The following is a 26,369-nucleotide window of genomic DNA, read 5'->3' on the forward strand; positions in this document are numbered from 1 at the left end:
TACCTTGGAGATACACAGTTTTCGGGTGAGGCTCAAGACTTAAGCTTTCAAACATCCCTCTTTTAGAAAGACAAAGCAAGTTACTGAGCTTCTTCTCCACTTGCAGGGAGCCCAACTAGCTTGACTGATCACCTGTCTTCTTCCAGGTATTAAGTACAACCAACAATGAGCGACACTGTTACTACATGGCTGCTGCAGAATGAGGCAAAACACGTGTCCCACAAAATGGCAAATCTCTTCTTCTTGTCTGGACTACAAGAAGCTAACTTTGGCAATCTGGAGAGAACAAGAATGAGTTTGCCCATTGCTTTTCGCCCTGAAGCCAGCAGACAGCAACTCCCACTGACTACCTATGAGTTCGTGTTCTATTGACACAGGGTGAAATTTTCTGCTCTTACCACGCATGTGTTCCTTTCCTTTCTAAAACAAAGGGTACTCTAAAATGCGGGTGTTCCCACTACCATAAATTTCCATATAATTTCACTGTGGGAACAAATGGTAACAAACGCCATATGAAATCCATTCATGAGGATATATTAATCTTAACTGGAAACAAAATGACTGTTTAATATTTATTCTCCATGGATACTGCAAGAATTAGGGACAGGCAGACATTTCTACTTGGAACTTATGCTTCAAAATGTAAAACCAAAGTTATTTTCTAATACTTACAACAAAGTAATCCTTAAATATTTTCCTAGAGTCCTCAAAAGCAATTTTGATTCAGTCATTCCACAATGTTTAGATGTATTACCCTCATTTTAAAAATAGGGTATTGTTAAATTAATAACTAGAGTTCATATGTCTTGTAAAAAGTGCTAAAGATTTATAAATAGCTTTCAGAATAAAAATTAAGCATTCCTTCAAATGGCGGTCTTCAAACTGGGGCACATCATTTTACCTTCATGAGCCACTATAAACTGTGCAGAAAGCTTAGAAGAGCGGTCATCAGTGCTTCTGGTTACATCATTATGGTTTGCATGAATACTTCTTGTTTCCATATTTGACATAAAACCTTTAACTTAAGCAGCCAGTTTCATTTCACATTAAAGTTGCTCTTCAAATGTTTCTCTAACAATTATATACTTTTACAAATATGGCTTAATCCCAATGCATGGCACACAAAGTGGAAACTAAAATAGAAAATTAAACTATGCAGAAATACAGAACAGTGGAAGCAGGAAGAACCACAGAATTCATCCACTTTAATCCTATTGTTTCAGAGAGAGGAAACTCTAGGGACGTCTGGGGGGCTCAGGTCATGATCTCATGGTTCAGGAGTTTGAGCCCCGCGTCAGGCTCTGTGCTGACAGCTCAGAGCCTGAAGCTACTTCTGATTCTGTGTCTCCCTCTCTCTGCCCCTCCCCAGCTTGTGCTCTGACTCTCTCTCTCAAAAATAAACATTTAAAAAACAAATCCCTCTGTCACATTAAAAAAAAAACCCCCACACACAAAGATGAGAAAACTCTAGCTCTAGGTTTCTCTCTGAATTGTGATTTAAAAACTTAAAAAAAAAAACAGCTGCACATTTCCCTCAAATCACTTAAAATGCTAATTTTCAAATGGCATTCCTCTGTTCTAGAGTTCACCAGCAAAGATCTCAGGGGTCCCCTGGGGGAAAAGGGGTTCTGGCTACTCATCTCTACTAGATCAGATCTTGTTTCCTCTATTTCCTATGTGGGGTTTGGCATAAAATTTCATTTGAAGAAGGAATGCCACTGCTATAAGAAATCTAATGAGCACTGCTTTGGAAACTTGAGTCAATTCAGTACTTCTTTTTCTAGGACATACTTAGAGTTTTTTAATCCCAATAGGTGGGAGGAGGCCAGCGGTGACGAAAGGTTCAGTGATGTGGCCTCAAAAACACAGAAGGATTCAAGAGGATAACCAGGCCATGGATCCAGGAGGAAGTGCACAAACCTAAATTGTCATTTTCAATCTTCTAAATGAATCAACGATGACATCGACATGAGCAGAAACATTACATTACGGCAGTGCTGCACATACGGCAGGTTCAAAGGACTGGTGACGGGGCCATATTTAAACAATCACGCCCATTTTAGAACACTCGACTGGGGCTGCTCGGTTTTCACCTTTGACAAGGACATTTCACTTCTATAATCGCTAATCGTGACTAAGGGAAGCGGATAAATCTGTATTTCTTCCTACCAGGTTTATTGCATTTCAAGTATCTAACTACACCAAGACGAAATTTCCCACAATAAAATCTGAAGGACAAGTCCACTCATTTTCTTGAGTAAATGTTACCCAAAACGTTACTAAAATGTTATTAATTTACAATAAACTATTTATATTTTATTTTTTTAACTGCTTGTTTATTTATTTTGAGAGCAGACAAAGAGAGAGAGTGCGAGCGGGAGAGGGGAGGGAGAGCGTGGCTAGAGAGGGTCCCAAGCAGGCTCCACGCTCACAGCATGGAGCCTGAGGAGGGGCTCTAACTAACAAATCATGAGACCATGATCTAAGCTGAAATCAGGAGTCAAATGCTTTACCAACCGAGCCACCCAAGTGTCCCGTATTTATATTCAAGTTTTAATCAGAATAATTTTGTTACAAAAATGAACCACCACAGGATCCTTTTTGCTAATGAATTAACTTAAAGACCTAAAGAATATAAAACACAGTTGGACTAAGTCTCATTTCTTTAGCAAACTTTTAAAGATTTTCAAAGATAAAGCTTTTAAGTGATCTTTAAAATGATTTAGACATGATAAAACAATCTGAAGTCACAGTCTAACACATAGTAGGAAAAGCATTGTCTAAGAAAAAGAAATTATATTTTTATATCTATCTCTTAAAGACTCAAGTATATAAAATATTCTAATATATGTTTTGCTATTCTGAACTGCTTTGAAAGGATTCAGGTAAAATACTCACAGTTACTTATCACTCCTCCCAGTGGATCGCCTTTAAAATCAAATTCAATATCCATATATTTGCCCTGCCAAAGAAAGACTTTGTGAGTTTTCAAGTTCACCTCAAAATATTTAGTCAGCATATCTTCTTAGAGAATAGCATACAAGCCCTTTACACATTTGTTTAAATGTAATTAACACACACTTTACGTAACCATGAGGCTAACAATATGCCTCCATAAATAATTCATACTAAATACCCCATTAGCTCAAAGCTAACATATCATGTTGCTAATTTAAGAACAGATCTTCTTAGTCAACATGTGACTTTTCCATTTCAGATATGTGTTTCAAATCTCTGAAGCATGTGTGTATTCAATTCAAGAATAAAAACTGGGGAAAGGCAGTATTCCTTATATATATATATATATATATATATATATATACTAGTTAGGAATATAAATTATTACATTTTTATAAGCAAAATGTGTTTTAAGCCATGGTTAAGAAACTCCAAGTATACTGGATAGTGGGTAAAATGGAACACATAAAGTACTGTTTTTATATCTACTCAAATCAAATCCATGATTATGTGGTGTGGCCAATCCGGAATCAAAGATTGGTCATTATTACTCTCTTTGGTTTTTGATCTAGATTATATAGGAGTATATATATCCCAGATTCCCATTACATTTTATAGATGGTATTTTAAACACACAGAAACACACATGGAGTTTCATACTGTGATTTTTGAAGAATTCGTCTGCGACTGTCTAGTTAAAGAGTAACAAGTACAACACAATAACCTTGACAGCTGTTTTTTGTTTGGAAAAGGGATTGTTGATCTACTAAGTGGTCCTTTTGTTCCGTGTTCTACTTTAGTAATAGTAACATCGATGGCTTGTAAATAATTCTCCCAAAGAATCACTACTTTAACTCCTTCTATTTTCAAAATCATAGTAAGGGAGAAGAAACATGATCACATGGCACTTGGCCAACAATGCAATCTGACTTTTTATTAGCTTATACATGCCCCCTCGCCCTTTTCTTTCTTCATTGTCAAGGGTCACCTGTCCTTTCCAAGTCTTCTCTTACTCATTAAGCAAATGTTTATCAAGCATTTCCCAGATACTAATGTAGGCAACAAGAAAAAGGGATGCACAGCTCCTGCCATCCAGGAACTTACAGCCTGAGGGGAACTGAGGTAGGTAACCAGGACATTACTGTGTCTGGAGATAGATCCTGCGGTGGGTCAGGGTCTTATGCACAAAGAATAGGGGACGAGTGGTGAAGTCGACCCTAGCTTAAATGCAAAGTATCAGGGTTAAGTCAGGCAGCAAGGAGGCGAGAGAGCAGGAAGGAGCAAGCATAAGAATTGGCATCCATGGGTCGCCTGGATGGCTCAGTCAGTTAAGTGTCTGACTTTGGCTCAGGTCATGATCTTGTAGCTCCTAGTTCCTAAGTTCCAGCTGCTTGGGGCTCTGTGCTGACAGCTCTGAGCCTGAAGTCTGCTTTGGATTCTGTGTCTCCTTCTCTCTCTGCCCCTACTTTGCTCACGCTGTCTCTCTCTCTCTCTCCAAAATAAATAAACATTAAAAAAAAAAAAAAGAATGGGCATCCAAGATGATGGTGAGGGACGCTGGGGTGTACATATCAGGGCATGGAAACATTCACCTGACAGCTAAGTCTGTCTTTTAAGATTCCCAAACACGGAAGTCATGATCAGACCTGCCTATTCACAAGGTTACCGTAGATAATGTGGAATGTACTGAAAAGGAACAAAACCAGGCAGAGCTGATAGGAGGTAACAGTAGTCATGGGAGAAATGTTGGTGCCTTTTGGCAGCAGTAGCGATAAAGGAAAGATTAAACAGAGTTGAGAGTCACAATGACGGATCCTGGTTGGACATACGAGGTTAACGCAGGACAGGGCAATGATTAAAAAGGCCAGGAATGTGGCCCAGGCAACTGAGTGATCAGTTATGCCCTCCATGATGGCAGCAGCCACAGAGGAGGGAGAAAGCAGAACTTCATAGGAGAGTCGGAGGTTGACCATATGAGAGGGGATAATTTTGATGGAGGGTGATTCCTAGACACAGGAAGTGACCAGATCTAGAGCAAAGGCAGAGGGATTAGTGCAAGACAGGGGTTGAGACTCTCCCAGTGTGACAGGATGGTGTCTATGCAGATACAGGGACAGGTGAGGCACCAAAGCTGAGGACTGGAATGAGGAAGAAGAGGAAGATGATGATGATAACGATTTCCATGAAGAGTAAGCATAGTATCATCAGAGTAAAGGATAGAAGGTTTGAAGCCAGTAGACTAAATGAGCGTTGTAACGCCTGGAAGAGGAAGCCGACCAGGAGTAAACTGATGGGCCGCACAGAGAGCTCATATGATCTTGGAATGGCATTCTTCCCATAAGCATGTCATGAATCTACTCAGACAAAACCAATGACTTCCCACTGCCTAGAAAATAGAGTCCAAGACCTAAACCTGATACTCAGAGCCCTCCAGCTAAGGCCCCAATCCATCCTTCCAGGCCTTTGGCCCCTGGCTCCTTTCACTGACCCTCTCATCCAGCCACTAACTAGGACAAGCGCAGAGCCCCCCTGGTCTCTCCCCTCAGCTTCCCTATACTGAACTGCCAGCTTTTCCTGCTTTCCTCTCAATTGTGGCACATTTCAACCTCACAGGCGCACTCAGAACTGTCCTCTGCCCCAGACTCCTCCAGCTTCTCTATTCTAAGCTTCTATAAAACACAATCTTTACCTTTCATGGAAAACTACTATTTTATGTGTTTGTATATAAACACATATTCAGACATGTTCATTCTTTTGGACTAGTCTATAAGCTTCTTAAAAATAGGTATTCATTCATCAATGCTTTCTGAGCATCTACTATGGTGCCAGGCACTGTTCTAGACACTACTCTGGCATCAGGCACTGTGGGGCCACTACCGTGAACACGAAGGCTGGGCACTTGCTCCCATGGCTCCCACTCTCTAAGGTCCTTGATCAGAGAGAAAGAGAGAAAGTGCATACAATAATTCCAGAGACTAATGAATGAATGCCTGAAAAAAATAAAAACAAGATGAAGTCAGAGTCTATAAAATGCATCATGGAAGTGACAATTGAAATGAGATCTAGATGATACAATATGGCAGCCGTGCAGTGATCTGGGTACAAGCACACCATGCAGAAGGGCCAGCAACTGCAAAGATCTAAGCAAGAAGGCGCTCAGCACTCCTGACAGTCACAGAGGCCTGGGCCACCGAGGCTGGGCATGCAAGGGCAGGGTGGGGCGGGCCCCAGCTGATGTAGGCAGGCATGGGAGGCTCCATGAGGAGCCTGTGCTGCTTTCTGGGTACAGTAGGAAGCCACTGAGGTCTTTCAGCAAGAAAGTGATGAGGCTTAAGTTTATAAAGGTCACTCTGGGTGCCAATAGGGAAAGGTCTGCTGGGTGAAAGAGCAGATGCAGGGAGACCTATGTTTAACTATGTTTTAAAAAACAACAATAGAGGTTTCAAACAAATGGATATGTTGTATGGGTTTTTATATTCTTATGGAATACGAGGTTTGATGAAGGAATTTTCCTGACCCTAGTGCCCAGCTTGGCTCTCTGCAGATAGTAGACACTCAACTATTACTCCTTTTCCTTCCTCTGAAATCCTTGGTTGAGAACAGTGATTTCCAAAGCCTTAAAGGTCTCTTTTCAAATATGCTGGGTCACTTTCTTACTAGAAGTTCAATATATCAAACTAGAGGTCCTTGGGTGAGGAGTACTGTGAGGTACTTGTGTAACAAGGTCTACGATGGGAGCTACGATGAGCCTACGTAACAACACGGCCTCACGTCCCACCACAGTGCCCAGGGAAGAGAGCAAGAAGTTCATTCCATATTAACCCACCAAACACGCAAAGGAAATGCAATTTCCCGGGGTACAAATATATAATACATAAGTCACCGTTATATAGAGTAATGACTTGAAATGTAGCAGAGCCCTACTATCCAATTATAACAGGGAAGTCAGTATATTACTGGTCAAGTCACAGGCTACGAAGCAGAGAAATTACTAAAAACTGGGCATGAAATGAATTAGCCTATAATCAAATATTAATCTCATATCCTAAGACCCATGTTATAATAGGATTTCTCTAAAGTTACTTATTAAGCCAAATCACCTGCCAAGCTCCTCGCTAGATTTCAAACATCACAAAGTGGTAATGACACTTTAAGCAACATAGTTTTCTACATTTTTATGGTCTGAAACTAAATATATTTAGAAATCTTTTAAAAATGTCTATGTTTAATTTGCAAACGGCAAAAATAAAATCTCCATAAGGGAGCTTGATCTATTGGAATTACTTCTATCTGCTCACACTTTGCTTCTAACTCTATTTACATAAAGAGATTAGCCATGTTACCACAACAGGAAAAGGCATGGCTCCAATCACTTAGAACAACGTAAGGGGGCTAATCCCAATGGAAAAAATTCACAGCACTGGAATTAGGAACCTCAGCCTTCCACTTTCTGAACTATCAAAACTACCTCTACCCGGAGGTCATTGTCTTGCCTTAAGCACTGGTTAAGGAGAAAAAAGCAAAAAAGGAAGGTGAAAGAGGTGACAGAGAAAGGGCGGGAAGGGTCCCTGGCAGAGAGGCATAAAATCCACCCCAAATGGTCCCAAGTAATATATATGAGAAGAGAGCTTACAAAGTAAATGACCTGTTATTATAAAATTCATAAGGCTGTCTAAACTATAGAAAAAAGGGGACAATGTAAAAATGTCACCATCACACTCAACATGTATCTCCCAGCTGCCACCAGGCAGCGTCTGTGTCCCCATAACGACCAAACACAGGAGAGCACATGTACAGTTAGAGAGACCCCAGCGGGCCACAGGGCACAGTGCGTGGGGCAGAGTGGTGGGGCGTGAGGCCAGGAAGGCCTGTATTCCCGGAATTAGCATTTTACAACTCAGCCAAACTCAAAACTTCCAGTAGCTGCAGTTTTTCCCATTCAGTCCTCCTCCCCACCCCCTCCCATTGGTTATCAAACCGAATGACCTTCCCTCTATAAAGTTCTAGTACACCCTTCTTTTCTCTCCTGCCCCAGTGCATAAAGGACAAAAGCTGTAGAGTACACAAACTTTACACCCAGTTTATCCTTCCTTCTACTTCATTTAATCTGACTCTTAATGGTGATTTCTAAATACCAAAACTCAGAAAGTAAAGAGTTATTCTAAATAGCCTCATAGGGGTTAGGCTAGATTAGCCTCATAACCTTAGGGGCGCCTGGCTGGCTCAGTCACTAGACCATGAGACTCTTGATCTCAGGGTCATGAGTTCGAGCCCCATATTGGCACAGAGCCTACTTTAAATAAATAAATAGCTTCATTTAAATTGCCCATGGCGTTGTATGATAGAAGGCAAGAAAGTATGAAAGAAATAGCTGTCATCCAAAAAGAATTAAAAAGAAAAATCCCAGAAGGCAAAAATAGGCCTTATAGAACTTTCTGTATCTCAATAGCAATGATGTTCTTATTTTTCAAATGTGTATATTAAGAAATACTAAACATCTACTGGTTGTTTAAACATACATGAGCTAAATATTAGTGTTAACACTTATGCTTATACAAATACTTACAAATCTAGAGGAGTTGTCATTCCTTACAGTCTTGGCATTTCCAAAAGCTAGTAAGAAAGAAACAGATGTGTGGGTAAAATTGACAAAAAAATAATTTCAAGCAGCAATTTAAAGCAAATGGAATATTTGACAGCTATAAATCCTAGAAAATACAACTCACAGCAATGACATTTCTGCCTAAACTTCCCAGAGAAACATACTTAACAGAAGTCTTCAGAAGTTGCTAATGTGTCAAAAAAAAAAAGTTGCTAAAGCTTCCATCTCTTATTATGAGTATATAGAAAAAGAGAGTCATTGCTATGATTCATGGAATTTTTTCAAATATCACTATAACTATAATCTTGTATAATTCAATGCCTTTACCGCTTTGAGAGTAGTCAACTGAGTGGCCAGCAAAAATGGCTTCTATTCTCTTTCACTATTTTCATCCGTGAATAAGGTTATTTCAGAGGCATCTACCCAATACTATCAAAGGTTCTGGGGAATTTGATGAGGTGCCCAGATGGAAAAAAACACAAGAAACTTTAAAGGTCATTAATTTTCAAACAAAGCTATTTAATGTGATTACATATATAACTGTGAAACACAGAAAGAGTAAGAGATTTGGAAACTAACATCATTTCCAACAGGCTAAAAATGGTACAGTTTCATTAATTCATATCCATCAGACCTAAGTAAAACTTTCCAGAAAAGAAAGAACACCAAATCGGCCCATCACACAGAATCCAAATCTGTTCCAATGTTAGTTGCTGTGAGGAGCCGAATCTCCCACAGGAGTGAGTCCCTTTGAAGAAAATGAGGGCACATAAGAACCACAGGTTGATGCCGCTCAGGCACAGAATGCTCTGTTCAATATAGCTGGCTCCTAGTGTCCTAAGGAGAAAGGTCAGTTTCACCAAGCTTGTGGACAAGGGAGGGGCAAATTAATCTGAGAATTATGTCAGATAAATAAACAGTGTGTAAACAGAAGCATCCCAGCTCAAGGCTCTGGAAGTCCCAGCTGGGTACCTCACACCTCCATGTGCAAACAGGCACCTACAGATCTTGTTAAATGGGCCTGGAGATGGGCATGAAATTCTGCATTTTTACCATTACTCTCCTGCCCCCCAACCCCCGGCCGCTACTAGGATCCATGGGCCCACTGCAGCTAGCAAGGACTGAAGAGTATGCAGTGATGCGGCAACAGCAAACGAATCTTTGGATTCAGAGTCCAGGCATCAAATCCCTGGGAGCCCCCATAACTGCATTAAAGGGAGGGAAGAAAAGAGTAACAAGGGCTCACATGATTATGAAGGGCTAAAAGCTGATCCAAGTTTGAAAGCAGTCACATGATCAAGGTGCGGACTAGTGTTTACAAAGTTGAAGTTCATTTGGGGGCACCTGGGTGGCTCAGTTAGTTAAGCATCTGACTTCAGCTTGGATCATGATTTTGCAATTCACAAGTTTGAGCCCTGCGTGGGCTCTGTGCTGACAGCCTGGAGCCTGCTTCAGATTCTTTGTCTCCCTCTCTCTTTCTGCCCCTCCCCCACTTGCTCTCATGCTCTTGCTCTCTCAAAAATAAATAAACATTAAAAAAAATAATAAAATTGGAGTTCACTTGGGATATCCAGCAGCCAAACCTGATGTGTTCTATTTCATGTTAGCTGACTTTTTTATGTTTTTGATTTTTAAAAAAAAAAAAAAAAAAAAAAGGTTGGTTCCTGCTCAGGTAAGACAAAATTTACAAAGTCAACACAGGGAAAGTTCTTTGTATCAGAGATTCTGCTTGGGATGGGAAGAGCCTGGTAGGTCCCTGACACCAAATTCTCTCTTTAGTAGAAAATAGGCCGAGATGCTCTACCAAGCAGGGAAACCTGCATCCAGGAACTACTCAAAAAAGGATGCTTACTGAAGAGGCTCACATCATTATCCGTGTCTACCACCAGCTGAGAGGCGTTAATAAATGCAACCTCGAAAATGCGGAGTGCTGCTCTGGTTGTCGTGAAGACCATGATATGGTGCGTGTTTGCACAGGCTAGTCTTCCTGGTGGGTGTAAACACACAGGGCTGCCAAGTTAACTAACTTGCATAGCCCCAAAGTCCAACTCGAGAAACTGATGTATAAAGGACATTTTTTTGTGGTCTGAAGGTCAAGGGCAAGTGAAGGAATTGCTTCAAAAAACCTTTATTCAGGGCGCCATTTGCACACCATAAACCATCTTTTCATCAAACAAATCTGAGTTGCACACACAGCGCTAAACACTAAAGTCTTTTATTGTGAGCCACCGAAAACCAAAAACAAGTGTTTCATTATAGAACACTTGAGAAACATTCCTCAATTGTTTTTTTAAGTTCATTGTTCGAAATGTTCATTTACAGTAGCCGTTCCAGTTAAAAAGTAAAGCATTCCCATAAAAGATAATACATGCCCACAACAGACATTTCTTCCATTTCCTGCACTGGGGCCTAGTTCCAAATACCATCAAATAAAGGGTCAGATTCTAATCACACATGCAAGCTAGAGCATTCCACAGTGCTTCTCCTTTATATCACCACATTCTTAAAATAAGCAAATACAGAAATACATGTATATCACCCTCATTTAAAAGCAAAAGGCAAAGTAAACAAAAAGCCAAAAAAAATGAAGATACAGCACTTCCTAGAATAGCTTCTTTATTCCTTAAGGTACCCATGGTGAAGAAAGATCAGTAACAATGGAATAGATGTTTCAGCCTTTGCTTTTCACAAGCTGAAGTATTTTCATTAGTCTTATTTCACTATCTGGGGGGATAGTCAGGTTCTATCCCTCCACACTGCGGGGCATCTGACTTACCCCCAAGCAACTCTGCTTTAATCTCTGTTAAGTCTTGACCCTCCATGACTTTGAACAAAGAATTGAACCAAACTAGTCTTCTAGACCAAAGATTTCAGTCAGGGGTGGTTCTGACCCTTCCCCACCAGGTGACATTTGGCAATGTCTGGAGACATTTTCAATGGCAACAAGTGGGGGCAGAGGTGATCCTGGCACCTAGTGAGTAGAGGGCAGGGATGCAGCTAAACATCTTCCAGCGAATGCAAAGGACGGCATGCGTAGGAGAGATTTATCCAGTCCAAGATGAGGTGGAGAAACCCTATTTTATCCCAACAACCGTATTAAGTGACAACAAAGACATGCTTCCAATATAAAGCAACATTAAGGGCTTGCTATCAATAGGGAAAGACTGATTTACTGTTTCCAAAGCAAAGAATGGTTTATACCTATGGTTTATGCCAACCACCAAGGCAATAGGGGCTCACCTCTGACTTTTTCTGATGCTCGTATGGACTACATGTATGTGTATTTTTATGTTGAAGTCCTAACCCTCAATGCGGTGGTGTTTGGAGCTGGGGCCTTTGGGAAGTAATTAGGGTTAGATGAGGTCAAAAGCCAGCCAGGGTCCCTGCCCCCAACCACCACACACAAAGAAAAGGTCATGTCCACACAAAGCAATAGGTGGTGGCCGCCTGTAAGCCAAGAGGCCCACTTTGCCAGCACCTTGATCTTGGACGTGAGCTTCCTGAAGTCCAGATAAATTCCTGTTGTTTAAGCCACCCAGCCTCTGATATTCTGTGATGGCAGCCCAACCTGACTAGCATAGATGGCCAACCACAGAATCCAAACTCTAGAGTCAGATTTAGCTTTCTGTGACCCTGAAAAAAAAAAATTGTCCTTTAGCTATTTCTCTATTTCTCTTTCTATCAAAAGAAATAAGCATTCAACACATGGTATCCTGAATGATAAAACAGCACTGCACTCATGCTGCTCTTTCTCACCAAGTACTTCCTAGCCATAAAATCAAATGCAAACATCAGTTGATTATTTTTAGGCAAAATGAAAGTAATTCAAATAAAAATTAAAAAGGAAAAGAGCGATTGTAAGTGGAAAAGCTCCTTTTGGACGAGTAAACTGTTTCTCCTTTTAAGTACTTAAAGGCAGGAGTTCTTAGGACACAGCTCATTTGCTTGGCAGGTCTGGACCGGAAGCTCTCCCCTCCTCTTCCCCCGCAGCCCACCTCCCAGCCCACCAGGTGCCTGAAGGGCCCTGCAGACTGGATCTACTGTCCACGTCACACTGCCCCAATGGACACAGGAAGTCCTACCTTCCAGGACGGGATTAGACTGTAAAAGCTGTTCTTTGACTTGGTTCACTTCTGCTCCTTTTCCACAAACTGCCGCTACGTAGGACATAACAAGCTTGCTGGCCTCTGTGGATGAAACAAACCATATTTATAAATTAAGCAGAAATCTGTAAAAAAAAATTTTTTTTGGAGGAAGGAAATTGGGGGTAGAAGATCCACTAATAATGTTTCCAAATGCCTTTATACCTGGGAGTAAATCATGCTTGGGAAATCTTTTAAAATATGAGTGCTTTTCACCAGTCAGAATGGCTAAAATTAACAACACAGGAAACAACAGGTGCTGGCAAGGATGCAGAGAAAGGGGAGCCCCCTTACACTGTTGGTGGGAATGCACACTGGTACAGCCACTCTGGAAAAAGTATGGAGGTTCCTCAAAAAAATAACAATAGAACTATCCTATGATCCAATTGCACTACTAGGTATTTACCCAAAGGATATAAAAATATTGATTCGAAGAGATACAGGCACCCCAATTTATAGCAGCTTTATCAACAAGAGCCAAATTATGGAAAGAGCCCAAATGTCCATCCACTGATGAATGAATGTACTATTCAGCTATAAAAAAAGAATGTAATCTTGCCATCTGCAACAATGCGGATGGAGCTAGAGAGAATAATGCTAAGCAAAATAAGTCAGTTAAAGAAAGACAAATACCATATGATGTCACTCATATGTGGAATTTAAGAAACAAAACAAATGACCATAGGATAAATAAGAGAGGGGAAAACTAAAAAACAGACTCTTAACTATAGATAACATACTGATGGTTAGCAGAGGGGAGGTTGGGGGATGGGTAGAGCAGGTGATGGGGATTAAGGAGGGTGCTTGTTGGAATGAGCACTGGCTGTTGTGTGGAAGTGTTGAATCCTTGCGTTATACTCCTGAAACTAACATTACACTGCATGGTAACACTGAATTGAAATAAAAACCAAAAAAAAAAGGTAAAAAGATTAAAAAAATAAAATATTTGTGCTTCCTATTCAGTGACATGTCATTAAGTCAGATATAACTGGAACTGTGCTTAAAGGTTATCACCAGAATAAAGAAAACTTTGCTGAGTAATATAGCCAACAACATGTCAGAACTCTTTTCTTAAAGCAATCATTTCTACATGATGACTGTATCATACAGATAATTCAACCCAACAATTACTTGATAACCTGAGTAGCTGTACAAAACAATTTTCAACGTTTAAAAGAACTGTTCTCCTCAAAAATATATTCCAAATCGGACTAGTTTGCTCACACTAGACTAAATTAATTACTCTTCAATTCTATTAAAAAACTAACCAGGTAGGAGTGCCTGGGTGCCTCAGTTGGTTAAAAGTCCGACTCCTAGTTTTGACTCCGGTCATGATCTCACAGTTCATGGGATCAAGACCCATGTCAGGCTCTGCACTGACAGTGCAGAAACTGCTTAGGATTCTCTCTCTCTCACTCTCCCTCTCTCTCTTAAAAATAAACAAATAAGCATTAAAAAAAAAGAAACTAAGCAGCTAATATAAGGATTTGCTAACAAGAAATATAGTTTTTTCAGGGCACAGTTGTATTCATAGATTTCACTTGTAACTCTGAAAGATAAAACTGGTAAAAGAAGCTGGCGACCTGAGAGACACAAAGAATTCTTAACTCAAAGGTGGACAAGATTTGTTTTTGGTGGTTTCATCCTTTGGTATCTATCAGCCTGTGGGCCCTCCCAACATCTTCTCCCAGAACCTGATGTTTTTAATACTGTATTCCAAGGAACATTAATAGATACTCTGGGGAAATGAGGTCCAAAGTGAACTCAATTTGGAGTCACAGTGAATTAGAGGAAGTGAAATGGGTTTCTTTTTAAAGGGCTTATCAGAGGGTCACAAGCACTGTGGAATGGTGGAGAAGGATCCTGAATGCTACGTTTTCCCAACTGGTTTGCCATGGAATCTGTTTCTCACTGAGCTGTCTTCAGTCTGATTTTCCATATCCAGGGTCTGAAAATGGCTCAACTATTAACTGTCAGCAGAATTCAACATACACCCTCATTTGGGCAGTTGAGGTTAGAAGACTAATCGCCCAAATCTTGCTTTCTCCAAAGTCCGTGCACTGGTACCACCGTCTAAGAGCAGAAAGCCTTCCTCAGGTGTGAGTGACCACACCTGTGCCTGCAGGTGTGTAAGGGGGCAAATGTCAACACTGTCATTTCTCGCACAGAGACATGACGGTGGCTTCCAGTCCCACCTTCCACCATAAAGTAAAAAAATGAACAAATGGAATGCCACCTTGAGCACACTGCCCAACACTTGCTTTAGGGTTTTAGAGCATCCCCAGAACATTGAATGACAGAGCCACTGAGCATGAAGAGTCTACACGGGCCACATAAATCTCTCAAGGCCGAAGGTGACTGCTTGCGGAGTCTGAGCAAGTACAGTTACAGGGAAAGTTAAATGATGTCATGGAGCCCTGAGAAATTACGTGGGAGGCTGCGGACCTCTGTGATGGTGAGAGTTACATCTTCCTCCAATTTGCTTTCTGGGTAAAGGAAATGGGTCCAAACCAATTCTCTGGTGGTCTGTGATCACTGATTTCTATTGTTTCCTTTTAGGGACTGTAACCGAAAAATGTCTTTGTAATTCCCTTCCTCCAAAGGGCACGATCCCTTCACACACTGTCCACTGTGTGAAGTTCCCGAACTATATTTCCCACAGTTGTCTGGATTTAAGTATCTAAAACTTGGTGAACTATAGATGGACAACGAGTTTACGTGCTACCACATGGCATCTGACTTCCTGGTGCCACCATTCCCTCCGCCCATCAGTCTGAACTAGAACTCTTCTGGTCCCATCAGGATATGTTCTTTCTAAACTCTCTGGCTTTCCAGTTCAGGCGATACTGCCTTCCCAATAAATTCCTGACGTCCTGTGCTAACTGGTCTCCAACTCCGGGACACCTCTCCTGAATTACCGACACATCGCACTCTGTCCTGGACTCTGAAGCAACTCACCCCCAGGCTTGCTTTCTCATCATTCTGCTCGCTCAGTGTCACCTTCATTCCATCCCCACCGACACCCTCACATAGGTGATTATACTCTTTCTTGGCAATTTCTGGCCTTTCGACTCAGTATACTATTAGACTAAAAGCCTTCATAGGCATAAAAGTGGTCACTATAGTGGCAAGTACACTTAGACACACACATATATAAACATATTTTAGATGAAAAGCTAAGTTTCCTTTTAGGTAAACTGGCGATAAATATTAAAAGTCCAGGCTAAGCTGTTTTGCTTATTCCAGTGACTATGGACCTCCCTGCAGCCAAACCTCAAACTTCAGGTATATGACCACACCAAGTTCTCTAGAAACCCTGTTCTGGCCCAGGATGGACTCTAAAGGGGGTTGCCAGAGTGGGAATCAACCAAGAATCAAAACTTTCTGGTGGCTGTTGTAATTGACTTGGCCTCTCAGAGATTTTTAATGGCTAGTACAAAACAGAATCAAGTTTTCTCAGGGTTCAGTATGTTAAAAACAAAATGGTACAAAACGCAGATCTTTTAGAATCTAAATTGGACTTATATTATCTGGTTGTTAAACTGCATATAAACCCACAATATCTACTGAGATATAAAGATGAGTTAACTTCATTGAAATTAGGAATGACTTTTATTAACTTTAAAATCTATGTAAGTAAATAAAATATAATTTTTAAATACTGTTCAAGAATACTTATTCCTAAGTTGTTAAAAAAAAGTTTGTATATTCAATTCTTCACTCTCTTCAGGAAATCTAATACTGGGGTCATTTTAATAATTAATTTTTGGAAGCCAGGATTAAGAGTAGTTTTCTTTAAACAGTCTCAAGATCTAAAAGATATAACACTTATAATTTTTTTTCTGACATAATACTTGCTCTTTAACTTAAGTAGTTCTAGAGAAATAAGTAGAACAGTAAGGAGAAGCTGTAAGCCCCAACTTCGTTTAGAAGACTGTTCCCATAATATTTCACCATGCTGGAAACAGGAAATAAGAGTTATCTCTTGAAGCTTTCTGCTTCATTTCCTTTTGGCCTTTCTGTGCTAAAGTTCAAATAAATTTATATCTTCACTCATGTATTTAGATATTTACCCAAATCAAAACTTGCTGCAATCGCCTCTATGAATGAAATAGATTTCTATGAATTATCATCTTCTGCATTTCAAAGTCTAGTTTTTGAGTTACATTGTTATGGAAACCAACTAACCATGACCTTGGCAATCACAGCATAAAATTATAAGCATTTTCCAAAGCAACGCTTCTGAACAGACCGTGCATACTTTAATCCAGTAACCATACTCTCAATGACAATGCCTTTCATGTACACTGTAAAAACAAAATGATTCCACTTGAGACAAAAAGGTGTGTTCTTCACGTCTACTCAAAATTCTGAAAAGCACTGCTATTTTAGCTCTAAGAACACTGGCATTTAAAATTGGTGAAACGTAACAGCATTTGCTTGGAATCAATTCTCAGCTCATCATTTTCTTTCACTCGTAGATACTTCTCATACTCGTAGATATTTCTCGTATAGAAATTTATGTACATGTATATGTTTGAATACAACTTGAATCCTAAAATTAATCAACAGTCAAACAAAATACTGAGTCTTCAAAGTAAAAATTTCTTCTTACCAAAAAATGGTAGAACATCTAGGATTTAACAGATACTCTGCACTAATAAGAAAATGGCCTAAAACAAAATGCTTCCAAATCGGAGTACCTAGATCAGAATTCATTTTGACGAAGAATGTAAAGGGGCTACAGAAGATAGTTTATAATTCTGGGCATTTTTAATTCCCTGATAAGAAACACATGATAACTAATTTATCTCTGTATTCTCTGGTACCTTGCAAAAGATTGTGAACAATATATATTATATGTTATTTGGCAATTATTACCTAATCATATAATTATATAGAAATGTTTTTATGAAAGAAAGCATTGTGAAGCAGGAGTAGGGGAGTGAGAAAGTAAACACAAACATTTCAATGGAAGACATTTGCACCAAAAGGACAGGACGATGTCAAAATTGGTGCATGTTAACTGAGCAATCCCGCGGACTCAATCACTGTATCCTGCAAAAGAAAAGTATGGAGCGCCTGGGTGGCTCTGTCAGTTAGGTGCCCAACTTCATGTCAGGTCATGATCTCGTGTCTCACCGGTTCAAGCCCCACGTTGAACTCTGTGCTGATAGCTCAGAGCCTGGAGCCTGCTTCGGATTCTGTCTGTCTGTCTATCTGTCTCTCTCTCTCTCTCTCTCTCTTCTGTCTGTCTGTCTATCTGTCTCTCTCTCTCTCTGTCCTTAGCCCACTCATTTTTTCTCTCTCTCTCTCTCAAAAATAAACATTAAAAAAAATTTTAATATGAATATAAACAAAGCTTATCCTGGGTTTTCTTTACAGAATTTCTCCTAAGTTTATACAGGAGTTAACAGATATCCATGTACTCATTCATTGTACATGCCAACACCACCCATGTCACATACAGATCACATAACACATGCATACATCATACAGTGAACAGAGAGAACCACACATTTACACACACACTCCTAAACTGATATATTTGTCTGCTCTTATACCTCTTGATCTCCTTGGCTAGGATACCCAGGTTCTTCTAGGGACTGAGCTTACATAGGTCTGATGGTCCAGGGACCTCAGACTAAAGACTACCTAAATCAGTGAGGCCACCCTGGCGCACAATGAAACAAGGACTCTGCAGCATGGAGGAACACCCTCCTTTGCAGTCATGTGTCTGCAACGCTATAAAATAACCCAGCTGCAGCATATCCAAACTAACCAGACAGGCAGCCTCAAACTGTTCCAATCATGGGACAAAAAGCACACGTCTTGCAATGAGAAATGCAGCCTTTACTCTATGAAGAGTCAGGACGGGCGATGTTTTTATTGAAATACAACTATGTATACAAGTGGCTTTGCTTCTGGAAGTTGGCCACAAAATCTCTGATAATTCATATAAAACATGTGGATCAAGAGAGGCCTGTCTCACATGGGGAAGAAACAAAACAGAAGCCCACTATTATCTGGGGTTTCCGTTTACTTAGCTATTCTGTGCCGATGTGACATCTCTGTAGAGAGATGCGAAGTAGTACAAGGTCATTTGGGGTTCAGAACCAAAGTTCTTAATGAGCAAGGCAGGCTTCATAACTCCTTTAGCAGATGGCTGGAGAGTTCCTAGAAACTGATGTAACTGTAAAATTAGAAACCAAATAATTTATAATGTTTTCTCATGTCAGGATTATCTTCTTAGGCCCACAGATTCATTCTGATGTCTTTGGAAAAATGTACTTACAATGGTTCCTTCATGTCCTGCCTCCCTGCCCCCATCAGTGCTTGAATGATTCTCCATAAACCATGTGTATTCACGGCAGTGAATTCTCAGTTCACTGCCTGGAACTACATGAGCACTTTTATGAGGCATGATGAATTTTTTATTTAGCACAGCAGTAATGAATTAAATAGGACCCCAAAGGACTCAGAGTTCATGCCTCTCCCGGAGTGCCCACATTATATAATCATGCAGCATAAGAGTGTCTCCAATGTTTAAGGCCAATAACATCATCATCTGCCAACGAGGGGGTTTACAACCTCATTACATTAATTACTTCTTATAAAATAAGCCCTCTGATACTGCAGGGTAGTTCTGTATAAGCTGCCAAGTAGAGATTCTTACTGAAAATGGACACTATGTGTAAAGTACATTGCACATTCTGGGCCCTCAAATATTAGGTCTCTTCTTCTTTCATTTAATTAGTAAAATTTTTTAATAACTATGTGTACTCAAAAACCATGTTAGTGGATAAGATAATGTGACATTTCAAAAATGGCCTGGAGTCCCTCTTCCCCACAGAACTAAACCCCCTCTCCAAATTCCTCACACTACCATGCTGCAATCTCTAGATTGTATTCCATCGTTTCACTTTCCCAGAGGTAATCTCCGTGAAACAGAGACATTAATCAACACGTAAATTCTATACTGGAATGTACAGTCTAATGACAACTAAAACCAAAATAAAAATTGAAGCAATTTTTGTATCACTGCTTTCAAAATGAAAGAAATGTAGGAAAAAAATGGAACAAGTAAGCAAAGCATGATATGTGTCTGGAGAGAGAGGTAGGAGATGTTGCCGGAATCTAGAAATGAAAAGAAAGAGCTTATTAACAGCTACCAAGGAGAATAGTTGAGTGGATATTTAAAGATAACAATTCTTGGGGTGCCTGGGTGGCTCAGTCGATGAAGCATCCAACTCTTGATTTCAGCTCAGGTCACGATCTCACGGCTTCGTTCAAGCCCACATTGCTGACAGTATGGAGCCTGCTTAAGATTCTCTCTCTGTCCCTCTCTCTACCCCTCCCCAACTCATGCTGTCTCTGTCTTTAAATAAATAAATAAATTTTCAAAAAATTAAATAAAATAAAGCAACTCGCAGGAGTAGGGTCCACCTCCCATCACTAGGAGGTTTAGTGATAACGGACAACAGAAGCATTACAGGGTCCAGGAATCACAGTGGCTCAAAATTAAGACAAATACATCAAATGACCTCTAGGCAATGCTATTCAAAGTATGATTTAAAACCCTGCGCTACTCTAAGTTGGTCATTCCATAGACTGTTACCAGTCTACACATGAAAATAGGCTCTCATAAGTTTGTATAGTGATTTGGTCATTTATTTTGTCTGGTTAAGCTAAAAAAAAATTAGAGATTGGTTCTTCCATGCCTTTTTCTTTTTCCTTTTTCTGGGATTAGTCAGGAAGAGATTTGGGAAGGAGGAGGGTGTGAGAAACGCTGCCTCAGCCTGTGTAGGGTACCCTCCTCCAGATTCGCACCTGAAGCAGCACCCAGCTCTATCTACTGCAAACAGAACAGCCCTGGGGGGCAGGGCGGGCAAAGCAAAGGCCCTGACAAGCAGCCATCTATTCCTATGACAGAGGACAAAGGGATCCTAGGAAGGACTAAATCTAGGGAGGATGATAGGGAGAAAAAGATTCCTAGTGGCTAATGGGATACTGAATCCAAAAGGACAAGTTATTAATTTAAAAAAATATCACGAGAAGAGAAAACTATAGAAGAGAAGAGTGAACTCCAAGCCACCAGATTTCTCGAAGAGGAATGAGGTGTTTTTGTTTTTCTCAGAAAAGTATGAACACCAATCCTCTCAAATAGTACCAGCAACCTCTACTTTGTTTTTCAATAAGGAAGACACAGGACCCCACCATGGGGACAGAATCTCTCTCCAGGAGGGAACAGTGCAGTTTTGGACCCTCTGAGAAGAAGGAGGACATACACGGACATGGCTAATTCATAGATGCGTTGTCTTCATGGAATGTATGTTCCAGAGCAGATGAAGACATGGCCAACACCAATCAAACCAATGACCACAACCCACTTCTGATGACTCACTTAGAAGCAAAGTGATACACTGAGACCCTCAAAAAATGTATCTTTAGTCATGATGAAGAATGAGTAAAAACTTCAAAAAAAATTAATAGGCTTAGGAATATTTTCATCTCTTCCTCCCTCATACTTAAATAAAAAGAAAGATGTGCTGTAGATACAGTCAAAAAGATTGGGGGAAGGGGTAGGTGGCATGAGATACACCACCAATACAAATGCCTTCTGTAGTTTTTAACTCGCCTTGCTACCATTTTCATTGCTCAACTTGGAAACAAACAAGAAGCAGAACTGTTTCTAAGAATTAAATTGTTTCATAAAAAAGAACTGCTTAGTGACAGAAGAGGCAAAAACTTTGTCTCAAGACACTGGTGTCCTCTTAAAGTACCTACTATAAGGAAAACGTTCTGAACAAAGAGTTCACAAATTTCTGAGCAAATGGAGGTTAAGAGCCCATACCCAGGGATTCAGATGAATGATCCAAAAAGGGATGGGGAACTAAATAATGAAATACTGTCTATATACAATAGAGAGCAAAACTTTTAATGAAAAGCAGCACAAGCTGCAATTACTTAAAAGGAGAAAAGCATGAGAGAAAGGTGCAGAAGTAGGTAGGGACTAGATTGCCCAAAACCTTAACAAGCACACTGGATTTGACATTTACTTTAGTGCAATAGAAACCATTAAAATTTTTTACATAAAAAACACTTTGAGACAAATGAAAGTGAAAAACAATATACCAAAACTTTTGAGATATAACTTTTAAGAGGAAAGTTTATAGTCACAAATGCATACATCAAGAATAAAGAAAGACTTCAAATAAACCTAATATTATACCTCAAGGAACCAGTAAAAGGAGAACAAACTAAGCTCAAAGTTAGCAGAAGTAAATAATACTAAATAGAACAAAAATAAATGAAACATAGAACTGGAAAATCACAAAGATTAATAAAACCAAGAGTTGGTTCTCTGAGAAGATAAGAAAGCAAACTGATAAATATTTAACTAAATTAACCAAGGAAAAAAGAGAGAGGACTCAAATAAATAAAATTATATATGAAAGAGGGGACATTCAACAAATATATAAATACAAAGGACCTTAAGAGGCTACTATGAACAATTACATACCAACAAACTGGACAATCTAGAAGCAAAGGATAAGCTCCTGGAAACATACAAACTACCAAGACTGAATCATAAAAAATAGAAAATGTAAACAGATTCATAACAAAATTGAACTGATAATCAAAACTTCCCCCAAAAAGAAAGACCCAGAATCAGATGGTTTCACTGGTGGATCTACCAAATGTTTAGGGGAGGATTGGTGTTAATTCTACTCACTCTCTTAGGCTGGACTGGCTAATTCCACCAATCCCTCTCACTTTTCCAAAACACTCAAGAAGACAGAACTTCCAAACTCAATTTACAAAGCCACATTACACTAACACTGAAGTCAAATAAGGATACTACAAGGAAACTACAGATGAATATCCCTGATGAATACAGATGTCAAAATTCTCAGTAAAATACTACCAAACTGATTTCAACAGCTTATGAAAAGGATCACACACCATCAAGTGGTATTCATCCCTGAGATACAAGAATGTTTCAAACATATGCAAATCAATAAATCTGCTATATCACATTAATAAAATAAAAGATAAAAATCATATGATCATCTCAAGAGATGCAAAAAAGCATTTGAAGAAATTTAATATCCTTTCATGATAAAAACGCTCAACTAGCTGCGTATAGAAGAAATGCACCTCAACTTAATAAAGGCCATACATGACATGCACATGGCTAATATCCTACTTAATGGTGACAAGCTGAAAGCTTTTCCTCTAAGATGAGGCTCAAGACATGGCTACACACTCTCACCACTCCTATTCAACACAACAGTGGAAGTCCTAGCCAGAGTCATTAGTCAAGGAAAAGAAATCAAGGACAGAATCAGAAAGAAAGACATAAAACTGTCTCTGTTTGTAGATGACATGCTCTTACATATAAAAACTCTAAAGAGGCCATCAAAAGAACTATTAAAATAATTCAGAGAAGTTGTAGGATATAAGATAAACATACAAAAATCAGTTGTTTCTTTATACTAACAAAGTATCTGAAAAAGAAATAAAACAATCCCATTCGCAATAGTATATCAAAAACAACAGAATAATTATGAAAAAAATTAACCAAAGAGATGAAAGATTTCTCCACTGAAAACATACGACACTGATGAAACAAAATTAGAGAAGACACAAATAAATGGAAAAATACTTATGTTCGTGAATTGGGAGAATTAATAGTATTTATTTAAAAATTTTTTAATGTTTTATTTATTTTTGAGAGAGAGAGATTGACAGCGTGAGCAGGGGAGGATCAGAGAGAGAGGGAGACACAGAATCCGAAGACAGGCTCTAGGCTCATGAGCTAGATGTCAGCACAGAGCCTGACGCAGGGCTCAACCCCACGAACCACAAGATCAGGACCTGAGCCAAAGCTGGACGCTCAATGGACAGAACCACCCAGGTGCTCCAAGAATTAATAGTATTAAAATGTCCATACTACCAAAGTCACCTATAACGCAATCCCTATCAAAATTCTAATGGCATTTTTCACAGAAAAAGAGAAAGCAATCCTAAAATTCATATGGAACTATAAGAGACCACGAATAGCAAAAGCAATCTTCATAAAGAATAAGCCTGGAAGCCTTACAATTCCTGATTTGAAACCACACTACAAAGCTACAGTAATCAAAGTAGTATGGTACTTGCATAAAAACAGATACATAGGGGCACCTAGGTGGTTCAGTCTGTTGAGCGCCCAACTTCGACTCAGGTCATGATCTCATGGTTCATGAGTTCAAGCCCTGCATTGGGCCCTTTGCTGACAGCTCAGAGCCCAAAGCCTGCTTCAGATTCAGTGTCTCCCTCTCTCCCTGCCCCTCCCCCACTCACACTGTGTCTCTCTCAAAAATAAATAAACATTAAAAAAAGAAAAGACACATAAACCAAAGAAATAGAATAGACAGCCCAGAAATAAAACCACGTAATTTCAGTCAACTAATATTTAACAAGGGAGCCAAGCACACTCAATGAGGGAAAGACAGTCTTTTCAATAAATGGTGCTGGCAAAATTAGATAGTAACATGCAGAAGAATAAAACTGAACCCTTATACCACTCACAAAAGGAACTCAAAATGGATTAAAGTCTTAAATATAAGACCTAAAGCCATAAAAATCCTAAAAGAAACATAAGGAAAAAGCCCTTTGATATTGGTCTTAGCAATGATGTGTTGGCTCTGACACGCCAGGCACAGACAGAAAAAACAAAACCACGTAAGCAGGACGTCAAACAAAGAAGCTTCCCTGCAGAGCCAAAGAATCAATAAGAAAAGGCAATATACAAAATGCAGGAAATACTTGGCAAGTCATGTATCTGATCAATGTTTAATATCTAAAATATGTAACTCCTACAACTCAATAGCAGTACATAATCTGATTAAAAAATAGGCAAAGGACTTGAATACATATTTTCCCACATAAGATACTCAAATGGCTGACAGATATCTGAGGATGTACTCAACATCACTATCAGGTAAATGCAATATTAGTTGAAATCTATTTGATAGGGACCCGTTTCTTCATGGGAGAGGTGAGGTAAGTCTTTCCCAGAGAACATTCCAGGGGCGGTCACCGTGGCCCGGTGCAGCTTCATGCTCATGAGCCCCCACCGCACCCCCGCCCACTCTGCTACACCATCATCTGTGCACATTCACCTTCTGGAGAGGAGAAGGGAAGGCTGTCTGGGGCCGGCCTTACCTGTTTTTCCTGCTCCGCTCTCTCCGGTTATGAGAATACACTGGTCTTTATCTTGATCTCTTAGGGATCTGTAGGCTTCATCCGACAGGGCAAAGCTGCAGGGGAGAATGGGAGAGAAGTCCTTAAAATTCACATTATTAATGTGTTTATGAGATGTAACTACAGACTCTTTAAAGGACACTGACGTGCCACAGATAGGAGCTGAGACATCAGATTTATTTCCTGCAAATTCTTAAAGGGAAATAAATAAACCCATCCATCCTTGTGGCCTATGGTCCCTTTTCCTTCACATCCTCTAGTAAACAAAATGGTACCAACTAAAGATATGCTTTAGTTAACCCACATGTGATACTTATGGTTCATTTTATTAAAATCTTGGCGATTCAGAGAACCAAGGAAGAAATGTCACATCACACGTCCAAAGCTGGATGACTGTAACGGTTTTCAGCACAATACACTGGAATTTCAAAGCCATGAGAAAAAACTTTTTCGACTGTTAGGAAAAAACGCTACCAAATGCCAAATGGCTGATACTACCATCATTGAGTTAAATACAGAACGACTGCCTTCACAAACAGACAACAAACTGTAATGCCCACCAGAGGCAAGGAGGACCATGCGTCAGCCTGGGGTCTGCTCCAGTGCTAGGTCCTCAAGCTCCTCACTGGGCCCCAAGCTGAAAAGGAGTCCCTTATCAAGACCAGGCCAGGCCCCAGGTTATCTTCCTTGCCTCAAAATTTACCAGTAAGATAAAATTTGCCCCCTCTAGCTAACTGAAAAATAACTGTTTTTTTTAATGTTTATTTTTTATTTTGAGAGAGAGCATGAGTGCGGGAGGGGCAGAGAGAATCCCAAGCAGTCTCCCCGCTGTCAGTGCAGAGCCCGGTGCGGGGCTTGATCTCATGATCAAGCAAGACCATGACTGAGCTGATAATCAAGAGTGGTACACTCATCCGACTGAGCCACCCAGGAGCCCCTAACTGAAAAATAATTTTGACAATATGATACTGTGTTTAAAATATGATCGTTTAAAACAGGGGCTCCTGGGTGGCTCCCTAGGTTGAGCTTCTGACTCTTGATTTCAGCTCAGGTCCTGATCCCAGGGCTGTGTGAGAGAGCCCAGAGTGGGGGCTCCTCACCGAGTGCACAGCCTGCGTAAGATTCTTTCTCTCTCTCTCTCTCTCAAATTAAAAAAAAAATAGGTAAAGCCCATCTTCTTATTCATTTATCAACAAGTATTTATCAAGAGCCTACCTTGTGTAAAGAGCACGCTGGGAATATAAAGGTAAGTTAGATTTGGCCCTTTTACAGGAACTCTCAGTCAAAAGCAGGGGAGAGAGATACAGATAGAAAAAAACAACCCAACAAGAGCAATGAGAAAGATACGTGCAAAACATTGCAGAACAAGACAGGGGCCTCAGGGGGATGGGGAATGGAGCTGCAGAGTCTTCAGA

At 39.9% G+C, this 26,369-nt stretch overlaps 1 protein-coding gene across 5 annotated transcripts in view; it reads right to left on the reverse strand.

The window, feature by feature from the left end:
- The window catches only part of MYO1B (myosin IB), a 143,540-nt gene that overhangs the window by 68,394 nt on the left and 48,777 nt on the right, over window positions 1-26,369 (reverse strand). For all 5 annotated transcript variants that reach the window (XM_029934212.1, XM_029934210.1, XM_029934209.1 and 2 more), the window contains exons 3-6: window positions 24,916-25,010; window positions 12,643-12,747; window positions 8,525-8,571; window positions 2,899-2,962 (exon numbers count right to left, since the gene is read on the reverse strand). In XM_029934212.1, coding sequence (XP_029790072.1) covers window positions 2,899-2,962; window positions 8,525-8,571; window positions 12,643-12,747; window positions 24,916-25,010 — 311 coding nt within the window. The remainder of the gene's footprint in view (window positions 1-2,898; window positions 2,963-8,524; window positions 8,572-12,642; window positions 12,748-24,915; window positions 25,011-26,369) is intronic.

Source organism: Suricata suricatta, chromosome 3, assembly GCF_006229205.1.
Source record: "Suricata suricatta isolate VVHF042 chromosome 3, meerkat_22Aug2017_6uvM2_HiC, whole genome shotgun sequence".
NCBI lineage: Eukaryota > Metazoa > Chordata > Mammalia > Carnivora > Herpestidae > Suricata > Suricata suricatta.